The sequence below is a fragment of the Pelobates fuscus genome, chromosome 1 (assembly GCF_036172605.1).
Source record: "Pelobates fuscus isolate aPelFus1 chromosome 1, aPelFus1.pri, whole genome shotgun sequence".
Taxonomy (NCBI): Eukaryota; Metazoa; Chordata; class Amphibia; order Anura; family Pelobatidae; genus Pelobates; species Pelobates fuscus.
Window position 1 is genome coordinate 160,291,938 of NC_086317.1, and position 13,683 is coordinate 160,305,620.

The 13,683-nt window shown below is 41.8% G+C and overlaps 1 protein-coding gene across 1 annotated transcript in view; it reads right to left on the reverse strand.

The window, feature by feature from the left end:
• MFSD4A (major facilitator superfamily domain containing 4A) overlaps window positions 1-13,683 on the reverse strand; it is a 62,232-nt gene that overhangs the window by 23,336 nt on the left and 25,213 nt on the right. Inside the window, exon 2 of the mRNA XM_063444348.1 lies at window positions 4,370-4,568. Coding sequence (XP_063300418.1) covers window positions 4,370-4,568 — 199 coding nt within the window. The remainder of the gene's footprint in view (window positions 1-4,369; window positions 4,569-13,683) is intronic.

Here is a 13,683-nt window from a genome sequence, read left to right on the forward strand (position 1 = left end):
TGCCTCTGATTGCCTCTCTGCTATTTCCAACTGGATGGCTGCTCAAACTTAACCTGTCCAAAACAGAACTTCTGTTATTCCCTCCCTCAAGTGTTGCTACCCCGTTGTCTGTTTCCCTCCAAGTCAATATACTACTATACTACTATCCGCTCTACCTTGCAGGCTCACTGCCTAGGTGTTATCTTTGACTCCAACCTCTCCTTCATCCCTCATGTGCAATCATTTGCCAAATCCTGCCGCTTCTATCTCAAAAACATAGTGCGCATCTGACTCTATCTAACGCCTGAAATAGCTAAGGTGCTTGTCCATGCCGTTGTTCTCTCTCGCCTTGACTACTGTAATCCACTTCTCAGTGGTATTACGTGTTCCCAACTTGCACCATTACAGTCTATAATGAATGCGGCGGCGAGGCTCATCTTCCCGTTCGCCCGCACCTCCCATGCCTCCCCCTCTGTCAATCCCTACATTGACTTCCCGTAAGATCCTGATATTTGCTTACAAATCTCTACACAATGCTGCTCCGAACTATTTATCATGACTAATACCCAAATATGCGTCTAACCTCTGTTCGTACTCCTACCTCTGATGCTCAAAAAAATACTTCTCTAGGGCTGCAACTTTCCTATGGAACACCCTTCCCCTCTCTGTTAGACTTTCACTCAGTCTCCCCTCCTTCAACAAATCTGTTAAAACGTACTTCTTTAGGAAAGCATATCAAACTGTGATCATCTTTCTCTCCCCGCACCCCGATTCATCTCCTGCAACTGTCATTAAAACAACATTAAGCCCTCAATGAATACTATCCTAGCAACATACTTGTCTACCCTACCCTAACCTTTTGTGTCACATTACCCCACTCCCTCTCACATGTAAACTCATTGAGCAGGGCCCTTAATCCCTCTGTTCCTGTGTGTCCAACTCATCCGGTTACAAATACGTGTCTGTTAGTCCACCCATTGTACAGCGCTGCGTAACTTGTTGGCGATTTATAAAAAATAATAATAATACAATAAATGATTTTTCCTTCTGTAGTTATCTGCCATACACTATATTAATGAGGACACTTCATACAAAAACATAACAATTTGTCAACAACAGACCTGAATTATTTTGGCTTTCAGTTTAGAGCATTTTATTTTCATTTTGTCTTCTGTATACTTCGGTTACACTTGTGCCGAAAGGCCTTTTTTTCCCCAAATGTTTTTTGATTATCATTTAGAAACAAAGTCATGTTGTTATTATTATTGCTCTCCTTCCTTTCTAAGAAGTGAACTGACGCTCACTACCAGGGACGGACTGACAACTCATGGGGCCCCTGGGCAATAGATGATAATGGGCCCCCCTTGTACAAATTAACTTGCAAACTACACAAATATACATCACACCCACATACACCCACAACCCACATGTTCATCCTTGTGTTACAGATAAGGGCTCTAGTGGGGGAATAGGCACTGTAGTGAGATTATAGGGGTTGTAATTGGGGATAGAGAGTAGTGTGGGGCTTGGGAGGTTATGGGCAGTAGTGGGGCGGTAAGGGCTGTAGTGGTACCATAGGGGATGTAGTGGGTGGAGAAAATTTGTAGTATGGTATAGAGGTTGTAATTGGGGATATAGTCTGTAGTGTCGACGTTAACGGCTGTCATGGGGGAATAGGGGCTGTAGTGGGGAGAAAAGGACTCTAATGGAGGAACAGGAGCTGTAGTGAGGTGGTAGGGGCGAAATAGGGGATGTAGTATGGGAAGAAAGGCTGTAGTGGGTATAGGGTATGTAATTGGGGATAGAGGCTGTAGTGTGGGGGCTGGGTGGTTTGGGGCTTTATGTGAGATAGGGGCTGTAGTAGAGCGATAAGATTATAAGAGGAAAGCTTCTGTGCAAATGGAGCACTATATTTGTTCTGGTGACTATCGTGTATATTTAAGTTTGCCTCTGATTGAATATTCCCCTGCATTGCTAAATTAATGTTTTCTATGTGTACCATTTTTTAAGTTGATAATCTGCATTACGCTCAGTGGTGGAACTAAAATAGAAAGGGCCCTGGTCCAATAATTATTTTAAGACCCCCCCCATCGCAAGGATGAAAAAAAGGGTACAACTCCCACATTGCTTTGCCAGATGGGCATCTGCCATTTGCCCATTATTGCAGGGTTGTACTTAGCACTGGGTATGTTTATATGTGAGCATGTTTTTGAATGCAGTATGTGTGGGTGAATGTAGGGGTGTATTTGTGTGTAGTGTGTTATGTACTGTTACCATTTTAAAGCAGTGGTTTACTTGTGTGTTGTATTTGCTTTTGAATGTAGGGGTGTGTCTACATGTTTTGTATGTAGTGTTGATGTTTGTGTGAAGTGTTGGAGTTTAAATGCTGAGATGTATACACTGCCACACACACACACAGACACACACATATACAGATACACTGACACACACACATACAGATACACTGACACACACACATACAGATAGAAACACACAGTGGCGTACCTAAATAGAGAGGGCCCTGGTGCAAGAAACTTTTTTCCACCCCTATATTGCAAGGATGGACAAAAAGGTAGATTCCCATCTGTCGTACAACTAGCACAATGCGTTGCCAGCTGGGGATCTACCATTTGCTCATCCTACCAGGGTTGTATTTAGCACTAAGCCGTGTTTGTATGTTGGATTGTAAGTATTTTCTTGTATGGAGTATGTGTGTGTGAATTTAGAGGTGTACTTGTGTATAGTGTTGTGTGTTTTTATGTACTGTGTAGTGTTTGGTTTTGAATGTAGGGGTGTGTGTCTATTTAGTGTTGATGTTTGAATGCAGGGGTGTATTTGTCTGTAGGGTTGGCGTGTGAATGCTGAGATGTATACTCATATACACATACACTGCCATACACACACACACACTGCCATACACACACACAACGACACACACTGACACAGATACACATGCATAAACACAGGTACAGTCATGCAGATACAGACACACATAGATACACAATAACACATATACCAATACGCAAACACACACTAACACACATACAGATAAACAAACACACAGATATAGATAGACACACTAATAATACAAATACACAGCCTTACACATAAACACACAAACACACAGATAACATTACATAGTAACCACCCCACCTGCTTTAATACCGTTTTAGTGCAGGAGGGTTTTTTCCCTGGTGTCCAGTGGCATCTGGCTGAATGTGATGGGAGTCAGGCTCTCCTTCGTCTGGTGCTGCCTCTTGGTCTCCCTCTCTCTCTTCCAGCAGCTGGTTTGTGAGAAGAGAGGAGACTTCCTCCCAGCAGAGAAGCAATGCATAGATCAGGGGCCCAGACGCACTGATATAGGGGCCCCTGATAATTTTTCTTCCATCGTTGCGGCCCGTGCAGGAGGCGCACATCAACGTCAATGCGTGACATAGCGCGCCTCTGCGCACTGGGCCGCATTCACTATCTCCTCCCCCGGGCCCCACCTGTACTTCTGGTAAGTACTGCTGCCCCACTGGGCTCGAGGACGGCGCAGTTATTGCGCGCCGGCTCAAGTGGCCAGTTCAAAAGTTGTAGTGTGTTTGTGGGTGGCGGGGCCCCTTTCTCGGCCGGGCCCTCGGACTATGTCCGAAGTGCCCGATTGATCAGTCCGCCCCTGCTCACTACACTAACAACTGCCATCTGATATGATCTGATATTATTAGCTATAACAGTTTATCAATATTTGTAGCATGCTTGCAATACTTGAATTCCATTTAGAGTAATACCTAATTTTAGGGTGATTTAATGCTAATTTATGATTATTTTGATTATTATTATATTTCTATATATAGAAATAGAGAAAATATTTGTGCTTGCCTCTTACTTCAATTTATATTACATAGCTGAAAAGAAACTTACGTCCATCGAGATCAGCCTTCCTCACATTAGTTTTTTGCTGTTGATCCAAAAGAAGGCAAAAAACCTAGTCTGAAGCGCTTCCAATTTTGCAACAAACCAGGAAAAAATTCCTTCTTGACCCCAAAATGGCAGTCCGAGATCTCCTTGGATCAAGCAGCATATATGATTATGCCTGAGCGATATTAGATAGCCTTTTTTTCTTTTTATTTGGATTATTTTAGATTATATAGTAAGATTCTAAGCAGCACTCTTAAAACATGATATAAAACAAGTTTAAATTAACTTCACAAACCATATTCTCCAGGTGTAAAAACTGATTGACCAATGATCAATCTCATTCTTTTTCTGCTTTAATAAGATGAAAATATGCCCTTCCAAAGTTAAACATAAGTCAAGAATACGGAGAATACCTGATAACGTCAGGGAAACCAGGTTTTATATTCATTGAATATTACTTATACCCCTTCACAAATGGAACTAATCTTACCTGAAGGAATACAGCTGAGTCTTGCTGGTAAATTTTTACCAGCTGCATATTGGAGATTGTGTCAATGCAACCCATGGCAAGACCAGCTATTGCCATAACCATTGCTAGGACTCCAACATGACCGCAAAATGGAATGATGGCAAACACCAAGGAGATGACCAAAGAAGAAATGAAGAGTATGAACAAACACAGCTTCAATCTGTGGGTATCAATAATGAAAATAAATGTTACCTCTAATGTACGCATAGACAAAACCCAAACATAGACAACATTACATCATTCTTATCGTCTATTAATATGGTCAACAGAAAAACTGTACCAGAAGATTTACTAAGTAAAATATACTGTAAAAAATATACATAAGCTAGTGCTGACAGCAAGCTTACAGTTTCGAAAGGAATGGAAAATATAATGATGTTACAGATAAATATGATTAGCAGGCTACTGTTTTATTAGACTACTACCATAGTAGACAAGAACTACTTGCTCATTTACCTTCTCACCGTTATTATATTAAATTTTTATGTCTCTGTTCTGTCTACATTATTCTGCAAGATCTTTACGTATCTGCTTTGTCCCAATTACATACCTACCAAGTGTCCCTATTTAGGAGGGACAGCCCTATTTTGGACCCAAATCCCCCTGTTCTTCTTTTCTTTCCCAATGTCCCTCTTTTCTAGGAGCTCAATGTTGTTGGTGTGTCCAAGTGTATTACAGAGCTCCATAGTAATAATACTCACAATATTTTGTCTTTAAACTACATTTAATGTGTTTAGAAATCTGTGGGAAAAAAGTTGCATTGTTCTTGTTCTAAATTACATTTTAGTGACATAAAATCAGGGCCGGCGTGTCCATAAGGCGGCACAGGCGGCCGCCTTAGAGCGCACCGGCTCCGGGGGCGCAAGATTTCAGTGACCGGCATGAGGGAAGCTATCCCTCCTGCCAGCCACCATCTCCGCCCCCGGTGCGGCAGTGCTGCGATCAGGCGCTGCGAGGGAGCTCTAACCTCTCTGCTCTGCTCCCTCGCGCGCTGCCTGTCTGCTGATGCCGTGGGAGCCAGAATATGACGTCATATTCCGGCTCCCGCGGCATCAGCAGACAGCCCGCGAGGGAGCAGAGCAGAGAGGTTAGAGCTCCCTCGCAGCGCCTGATCGCAGCACTGCCGCACGCCGCCCAGCAGCCCCACTGGACCCCAGGGAATGATCCACACCAGCTCTCCAGGTAGGGAGGCTGGGTGGATATTATTTATGTATTAAAATAATTTGTGATGTGTCTGTGTGTGAGAATGTCTGTCTGTGTGTCTGTGAGTGAGTGTGTGTGTCTGTGTGAGTGTCTGTGTGTATGTGTCTGTGAGTGAGTATGTGTCTCTGTGTGAGTGTGTATGTGTCTCTGTGTGAGTGTCTGTGTGTGTGTGTGAGTGAGTGTGTGTGAGTGTCTGTGAGTATGTGTCTCTGTGTGAGTGAGTGTGTGCGTGAGTGAGTGACTGTGTGTCTGTGAGTGACTGTGTGTGAGTGTGTGAGTGAGTGTATGTGTGTCTGTGAGTGACTGTGAGTGTGTGCGTGAGTGAGTGTATGTGTGTCTGTGAGTGACTGAGTGTGTGCGTGAGTGAGTGTATGTGTGTCTGTGAGTGTGTGCGTGAGTGAGTGTATGTGTGTCTGTGAGTGACTGTGAGTGTGTGCGTGAGTGAGTGTATGTGTGTCTGTGAGTGACTGAGTGTGTGCGTGAGTGTATGTGTGTCTTTGAGTGACTGTGAGTGTGTGCGTGAGTGAGTGTATGTGTGTCTGTGAGTGACTGAGTGTGTGCGTGAGTGTATGTGTGTCTGTGAGTGACTGTGAGTGTGTGCGTGAGTGAGTGTATGTGTGTCTGTGAGTGTGCGTGAGTGAGTGTATGTGTGTCTGTGAGTGTGTGCGTGAGTGTATGTGTGTCTGTGAGTGACTCTGTGTGTGTGTGAGTGTATGTGTGTCTGTGAGTGACTGTGAGTGTGTGCGTGAGTGAGTGTATGTGTGTCTGTGAGTGTGTGCGTGAGTGAGTGTATGTGTAACTGTGAGTGTGTGCGTGAGTGAGTGTATGTGTGAGTGTATGTGTGTCTGTGAGTGATTGTATGAGTGTTGCATGTGAGTGTGTCAGTGTATGTGTGTGTCTGTCAGTGTGTGTTTGTGAGTGTCTGTCAAATCAGTGAGAGTATCTTTGTCATTGAGTCTGTGTGTGACTATCAGTGTGTCTGTCAATGAGTGTCAATCAGTGTGTGTGTGTCAGATCAGTGAGTCTCTGTGTTTGTCATTGAGTGTGTGTGACTGTCAGAAGAACACTAAGGGCAGGGAAGGGAGGGGACCAATAATGGACGGGGAGAGGGGCTGGTTAAGAGGCACATAGGCACATAGGTGAAGATGTTATTTTTGAATGGGGGGGGGGGGGCGGAAAAATACATCTTCGCCTATGTACTCAAAAATACTTGCACCGGCCCTGCATAAAATGTATAAAATGGTGTCATGTATGTGATAGATGGGTGCTGTGTGTGACTGGTGATGGGTTTAGGTATGTTATAAAATGGGAGTGTATCGGCTTTTGTATAAAAATGAAAGTATTCACCATGGCTAAGATCAAAAAATATTTTCAAATATGAAATTAAGTATAAAATGAGATACAGCTGGTGGTGCAAATACACACAGGAAACTCTACGAAGAGTTAAAATGTCCCTTTCAATATAAAACTTCATATAAGCTTGAGCTTCAGATAATTATTTCTTTGGAGAGAGCGATAAACGGTGACCTAGTCTTGGTTGATCACATGTTCCATTCAAGGTGAAATAGTGCTGCATTAAAACGTCAACAAAGTAAAATCCTCTCATTAAAGGTGAGCATAACTTCAAAGCCTGCCTTGTGGCTAGTTAGTGAACCGAGGCTGTATTTTCAAATTAACCTGTGATTCTGATTAAATAAAAATAATTTATGTAGAGTCTTTATTAATAGACTTCAAGTGTTTGTTCTTGAGACATTATTCCACACTTAACTTTGTTGAACATGATCCGATTTTGTATTTTTGCTTGTGAAATAGTAAAACATGAGTCTGGCATTCCTCTCCTTACCCTTCTGTTTTATTAAGAAGCGGCCTCTTACTTCAGTAATCAGCACTTAAAGGGACACTACAGTCACCAGAACAACTACAGCTTATTGAATTTGTTCTGGTGAGTAGAATCGTTACCTTCAGGCTTTTTGCTGTAAACACTGTCTTTTTAGAGAAAATGCAGTGTTTACATTACAGCCTAGTGATAACTTCACTGGCCACTCCTCAGATGGCTGTTAGAGATCCTTCCTGGGTCATGGCTGCCTAAAATGCATCCAAACATTCAGTATCTCCTCCCTCTGCATGCAGACACTGAACTTTCCTCATAGAGATTCATTGATTCAATTCATCTCAATGAGGAGATGCTGATTGGCCAGGGCTGTGTTTGAATCATGCTGGCTCTGCCCCTGATCTGCCTCTTTGTCAGTCTCAGCCAATCCTATGGGGAAGCATTGTGATTGGATCAGGCTACCACTTCTAATGATGTCAGTTGACTGCTTGTTTTTCTGAGTCTAACAGCATGCAGAGTTACAGCTTCAGGCTTGAATACAGTAAGATGTTTGTGTTCCTGATCCTATAGTGATCCTTTAAAGGGACACTTCGCCTCCCAAATTAAAATAAACAAATACAATAAATCACTGTTTAGTAGCTGTATCTCCAATGAAAACAAGCATACATTTAATCTAGCATTTTTTTCAGTTGGTAAATATCTAAAAACAGCCCTCCTCTTCTAACCCAGACTTTCTGTGGCTCTCCAATCACAGACTTCCCAATGCAACTCATGGGCAGCAGTGAAATTTATAAATTACACAGATTAGAAGGAGTTACAGTTCTGATCACAAGCGCTTTCAGTTTCTGCCTTTAAAATAGGAACAGCTGTTGCTGATTTTGGTCTAACATGGACATGTATGTATATATGTATGTCTGTATGAACCTACATTGCACAGATGGGATTTCTGCATCATAACCCGTACATTGCAGAGAATAATTGCACAGATGACGTCCCTATGCATGCTGTATGTAATTGTAAAACTTAAGCTGTGTGTTTTACATATGAATAGGGTTTACTTTGGGTTTGCTTATAATAACCCTCAGCTTACTCCTCCTAAATCTAAACATCTATTACCGTATATACTCGAGTATAAGCCGAGTTTTTCAGCACATTTTTTGTGCTGAAAAACCCCAACTCGGCTTATACTTGAGTCAATTGTATGTATTATGGCAATTTACATTGCTATAATACAGACTGGGGGCTGTGGGGGCTGGCAGCGAGCGCTTACCTGTCCTGCAGCTCCCTCCTCCTCCACGCCGGTCCGTTCAGCACCTCTGTCAGCTCCCAGTGTATGTCTCGCAAGAGCCGCGGGGTCATAGTGCGGCTCTCGCGAGACTTACAGTGTAAGCTGACAGGGGAGCTGACCGGACCAGCGCGGAGGAGGAGGGAGCTGCAGGAGAGGTAAGAGCTCTCTGAAAGCCCCCCCCCCCCACTGAACTGCCAATGCCACTGGACCACCAGGGAGTGAGAGCCCCCCTCCCTGCCATGTATCAAGCAGGGAGGGGGACGAAAAAAATAATAATAAAATAAAATATTACAAATAATAATAAAATAATAATATTAAAAAAAATAAAAAATATAAATAATAAAAAAAATATATAACAAAAAAATATTACAATTATAATAATAAAAATGCCCACCCCCCACCAAGGCTCTGCATCACACACACACACTGCACTCATACACACACACTGCACTCATACACACACACACTGCACTCATACACACACTGCACTCATACACACACACTGCATTCATACACACAGCACTCATACACACACACTGCACTCATATACACACACACTGCATTCATTATATACACACACTGTAAATAAATATTCAATTAACATAATTTTTTAGGATGTAATTTTATTTAGAAATTTACCAGTAGCTGCTGCATTTCCCACCCTAGTCTTATACTCGAGTCAATAAGTTTTCCCAGTTTTTTGGGGTAAAATTAGGGGCCTCGGCTTATATTCGGGTCGGCTTATACTCGAGTATATACGGTAAGTATAATATGTCTAAATCACCTTAACACTATCCAGTATTTATTACTGTTATTATTTTATTTAGTGTTTACTAGAAGGAGGAACACAACCAATCTTATTCTGTAAGAGAGCATAACATTTATGTAAACATTGTGAATTCATAGATTTAAAAAAATGAATGAATTAATATGGATATGGATTTAGAAAACATCATAATTTAACCTGTGTCGTCAATGACTGAATTAAAAATAGGTTGTGATTGACTATCATACTCTCCCTTATCTCATTACTCGTTGTTAACAATTTTCACGTTTTGTATCTCTGACTACTCAATGACATCTCAACATGCGCCTTTTTGTAACAGGACATGGTTATCACTACACGATCCTGGTTTTGTCCTTACTGACGTTTCCCTGTGCTAAACACTGGCTGAACTGAGATTTGTTTTGCTTTTCAATTACTATTCTGCAAAAATTGTGAATGTCATTGTTAATGCTGCTTTTTGACGCTGTCGTTGTACTATCCATAACTCTTTTACTTTCAATATTCTTCTTACCGAATTATGTGCCCTCTGCATTCACAATAAAAATTGTCTTTGAAAAAAATAGGTTTGTATGGCTTAAATCTTTTTTTTTTCTTTTTATTTTGTTGTGCATTAAGCAGACGAAAAAGCATTAGACATGGCATTGCTTCTATACAGTAATGAGTCATGAGATTATGGATCAAGCTAGTCTGAATAACTGCACATTTGTAGGTTAATAATGAGATAGTAAAAATGCACAAGTTTTAAATTAATAACAAATATGCTAAGTATGCCACAGCAGCAATATCGAGCGTCGTATAAACTTGTAGTACACCATGGCATTTAGAACACCAGCACATTTGTGCGTGTTAGTAACAGAAATAGTTCAAATAAAATAAAATGCGAGTGTAGAAGTCATTGACTGCTGACCCATACCCGTCCCCCTCCACCGTTGCCCCCCAATAACACACATGAACTCCAAGAGCCGACATAACAATCCGTAGGAAATGGGCCGACAAGAGTCGGGCCTATGATCCTTTTCCAAACCTTCAGCACCCGAGTCACGCAAAAAGCCTTTGTCTCGTCCTGCCACCTGAACCACTGAAATAAAAAGGACAGAGCTGCCAAAGGCCTTTCGGCCAAAGAGGCGGACTTACCTAAAGCTTAAAGTGATTCCAATAGGGCCAGCGTCACCTCCAACCTACCGGGCCACCACTGCCATCACGATTCATCCACCTCCTCCGATCTCCTTGCCTCACCAGGCTGAGGGTTAAGCGCGACGGAAGCCTCGATCTCCTGGCCCTCCATCCACCAGGTCCGTCGCTCCGACTGGTCTCTGCATCCACCGCCGGGCTAGCCACAGTCCTTAAGGTAGGACTGCAGGAGTCTCTGCAGCTCAGGCTCTGGGGTAATCCTTGTAGCCATGAGAACAGGGTAAGAACAAGTGAGAAAGTGACAGCAAGAGTGAGAAAGGGGAAAACTGCTGGGAACGTAAGTGAGCTTATAAGTGATGTTTGATTATTTCACAGGAAAACAGTCAGGGGCCCTCAACTGATCCTGCTGACTGGTAAGTCTCCTCCCTCTCCCTCTCCACAAAACCTCTCACTTTGCAACATTTGTTTCACTTTTTAGCCAGCCCACAATCCCGGGCAGCAGTCATGCTCTCCCTTACCTAGTTGTCCAGGGGGAAACTGACTAACTGGGTGGCAACAATTAAGCAGGAAAAGCTAGCTAATTGTATGTGGGAATATCAGGGTATATATGATTAGTTAGTCATAAGACTTACACCCTGTTCCAAATTATTATGCAAATTATGTTTTTCTAATTTACCTAAATAATTGATGTAAATAACAGTCAGGATAATTCTCATGTTATCAACTATTAAGAGTACAATTAACATTTTATTGAACAAACCTACTAATGATAACAGTATTTTTTTTAAACATAAAAAACTTACAATGCATTGTTCCAAATGATTACGCACAGTAAGTTTCAAAACACTTTATAGGTTGTAAAGAACTGAAAATTCTCATTTGTTGAGTTTGCAGCATATTTACTGAAATCAAAAGCTATTTCAATCAAACATATAACAAAGTTTTAACTTTTGAAACATTTTAACAGGTCAAGTTACATTTTAACATAGGACCCCTTATTTGATCGCAGCTTCACAAGTCTTGCATTCATTGAACTTGTGAGTTTTTGGACAGTTTCTGCTTGAATTTGTTTGCAAGATGTCAGAATAGCCTCCCAGAGCTGCTGTTTGGATGCAAACTGCCTCCCACCCTCATAGATCTTTTGCTTGAGGACGCTCCAAAGGTTCTCAATAGGATTGAGGTCAGGAGAGGATGGAAGCCACACCATGACATTCTCTCCTTTTATCCCCATAGCAGCCATTGATGCAGAGGTATTCTTTGCAGCATGAGATGGTGCATTGTCATGCATGAAGATGAATTTATTACGGAAAGCATAGTTCTTCCTTCTGTACCAGGGAAGAAAGTGGTCAGTCAGAAACTCCACATACTATGCAGAGGTCATCTTTACACCTTCGGGGACCCTAAAGGGGCCAACCAGCTCTCTTCCCATGATTCTGCCTTGCTGACGTCACAGCCTTGTTGGAACAGGGTGGCCGTCCACCAACCATCCACTACTCCATCCATCTGGACCATCCAGGGTTGCACGGCACTCATCAGTGAACAGGACTGTTTGAAAATTAGTCTTCATGTATTTTTCTGCTTCTGCTTGTGAGCATTGGTTAGTGGTGGCCGAATAGAAGGTTTTTGCACAGTTGCAAGACTCTGGAGGACTCTACACCTTGATGTCCGTGGGACTCCAGAGGCACCAGCAGCTTCAAATATCTGTTTGCTGCTATGTAATGGTATTTTAGCAGCTGCTCTTGATCCGGTGCATGGATCTGGCAGAAATCTTCCTCAATGTGCCTTTATCTGCACAAACCCGTCTGTGCTCTGAATCAGCCACAAATCTCTTAATAGTGCGATGATCACACTTAAGTTTTAGTGAAATATCTAATGTTTTCATACCTCGTCCAAGGCATTGAACTATTTCACTCTTTTCGGCAGCAGAGAGATCCTTTTTCTTCCCCATATTGCATGAAAATGGTGCTCTGCTTAATAATAATGTGGAACACCCTCCTTTAGTAGTTTTTCCTTAAATTGGGCTCACCTGGCAATCTAATTATCACAGGTGTCCGAGATTGTTTTCAGTGATCAAAAGAGCCCTGAGACACAATGCTATCCATGAGTTAAACTGAAAAACAAAATATTTAATCTTTGTGACACTTAAATAGAATTTGCATAATAATTTGGAACAGGGTGTAGTACTTGTGCCACTTAATTATTCAATGCTTTGCTATGGGGATTCCGGCAACGCTGGAGGTCCTCATGCATAGCGTGAGGACATCCAGTGTCGTTTAAAACACTTCTAAGAATACGAAAGTCCCTCTAGTGGCTGTCTGATAGACAGCCACGAGAGGAGGACTTAACCCTGCAAGGTAATTATTGCAGTTTAGAAAAACTGCAATAATTACACTTGCAGGGTTAAGGGTGGTGGGAGATGGCACCCAGACCACTTCAACGCAGAAGTGGTCTGGGTGCCTGGAGTGTCCCTTTAATTACCAAAGAAGTTGTTGTTAATAGGACTTTCATTGAAGTTTCACGCCAAACTTTAGGTATGCTAAACTGACTAGAAATACAATATTTTGACGCAACTGGCTCTGAACTTAATTAAATAATTGTATTAATCTAACAGACCTGCATAGAATAGATAAATTATGTTTTGTATCATATCTTTTTGTATTGTTAAGTTATCTTATAGTAATGTTGTTTTGAGACGTCAACCTTTTTTTGTCCTTGAAATGACTTGTTATCTTACATTCCGCCTGAATTTGTTTAACAAACACCTTTTTATCATGAAGGTGCTGTTCTGCTACTACATTTTTATTTATTTTTTATAATTCTTTATTTTTTCTGTGCAGAAGATAACACAATAGCTTGCGATGCCACACCAGCATAAGCAAGCAATAATAACAGTGTAGAACTTATACATGGCACAGGTTTTTAAGTATAATAATAAACAGGCTAGTCATACTTGTCTATATAGAAGTCACAGGAGCAGAAGTAGATGCAGGTATAAAACAAGTAAAACGATAAAGACTTCGCTTAATAGGTGTTAA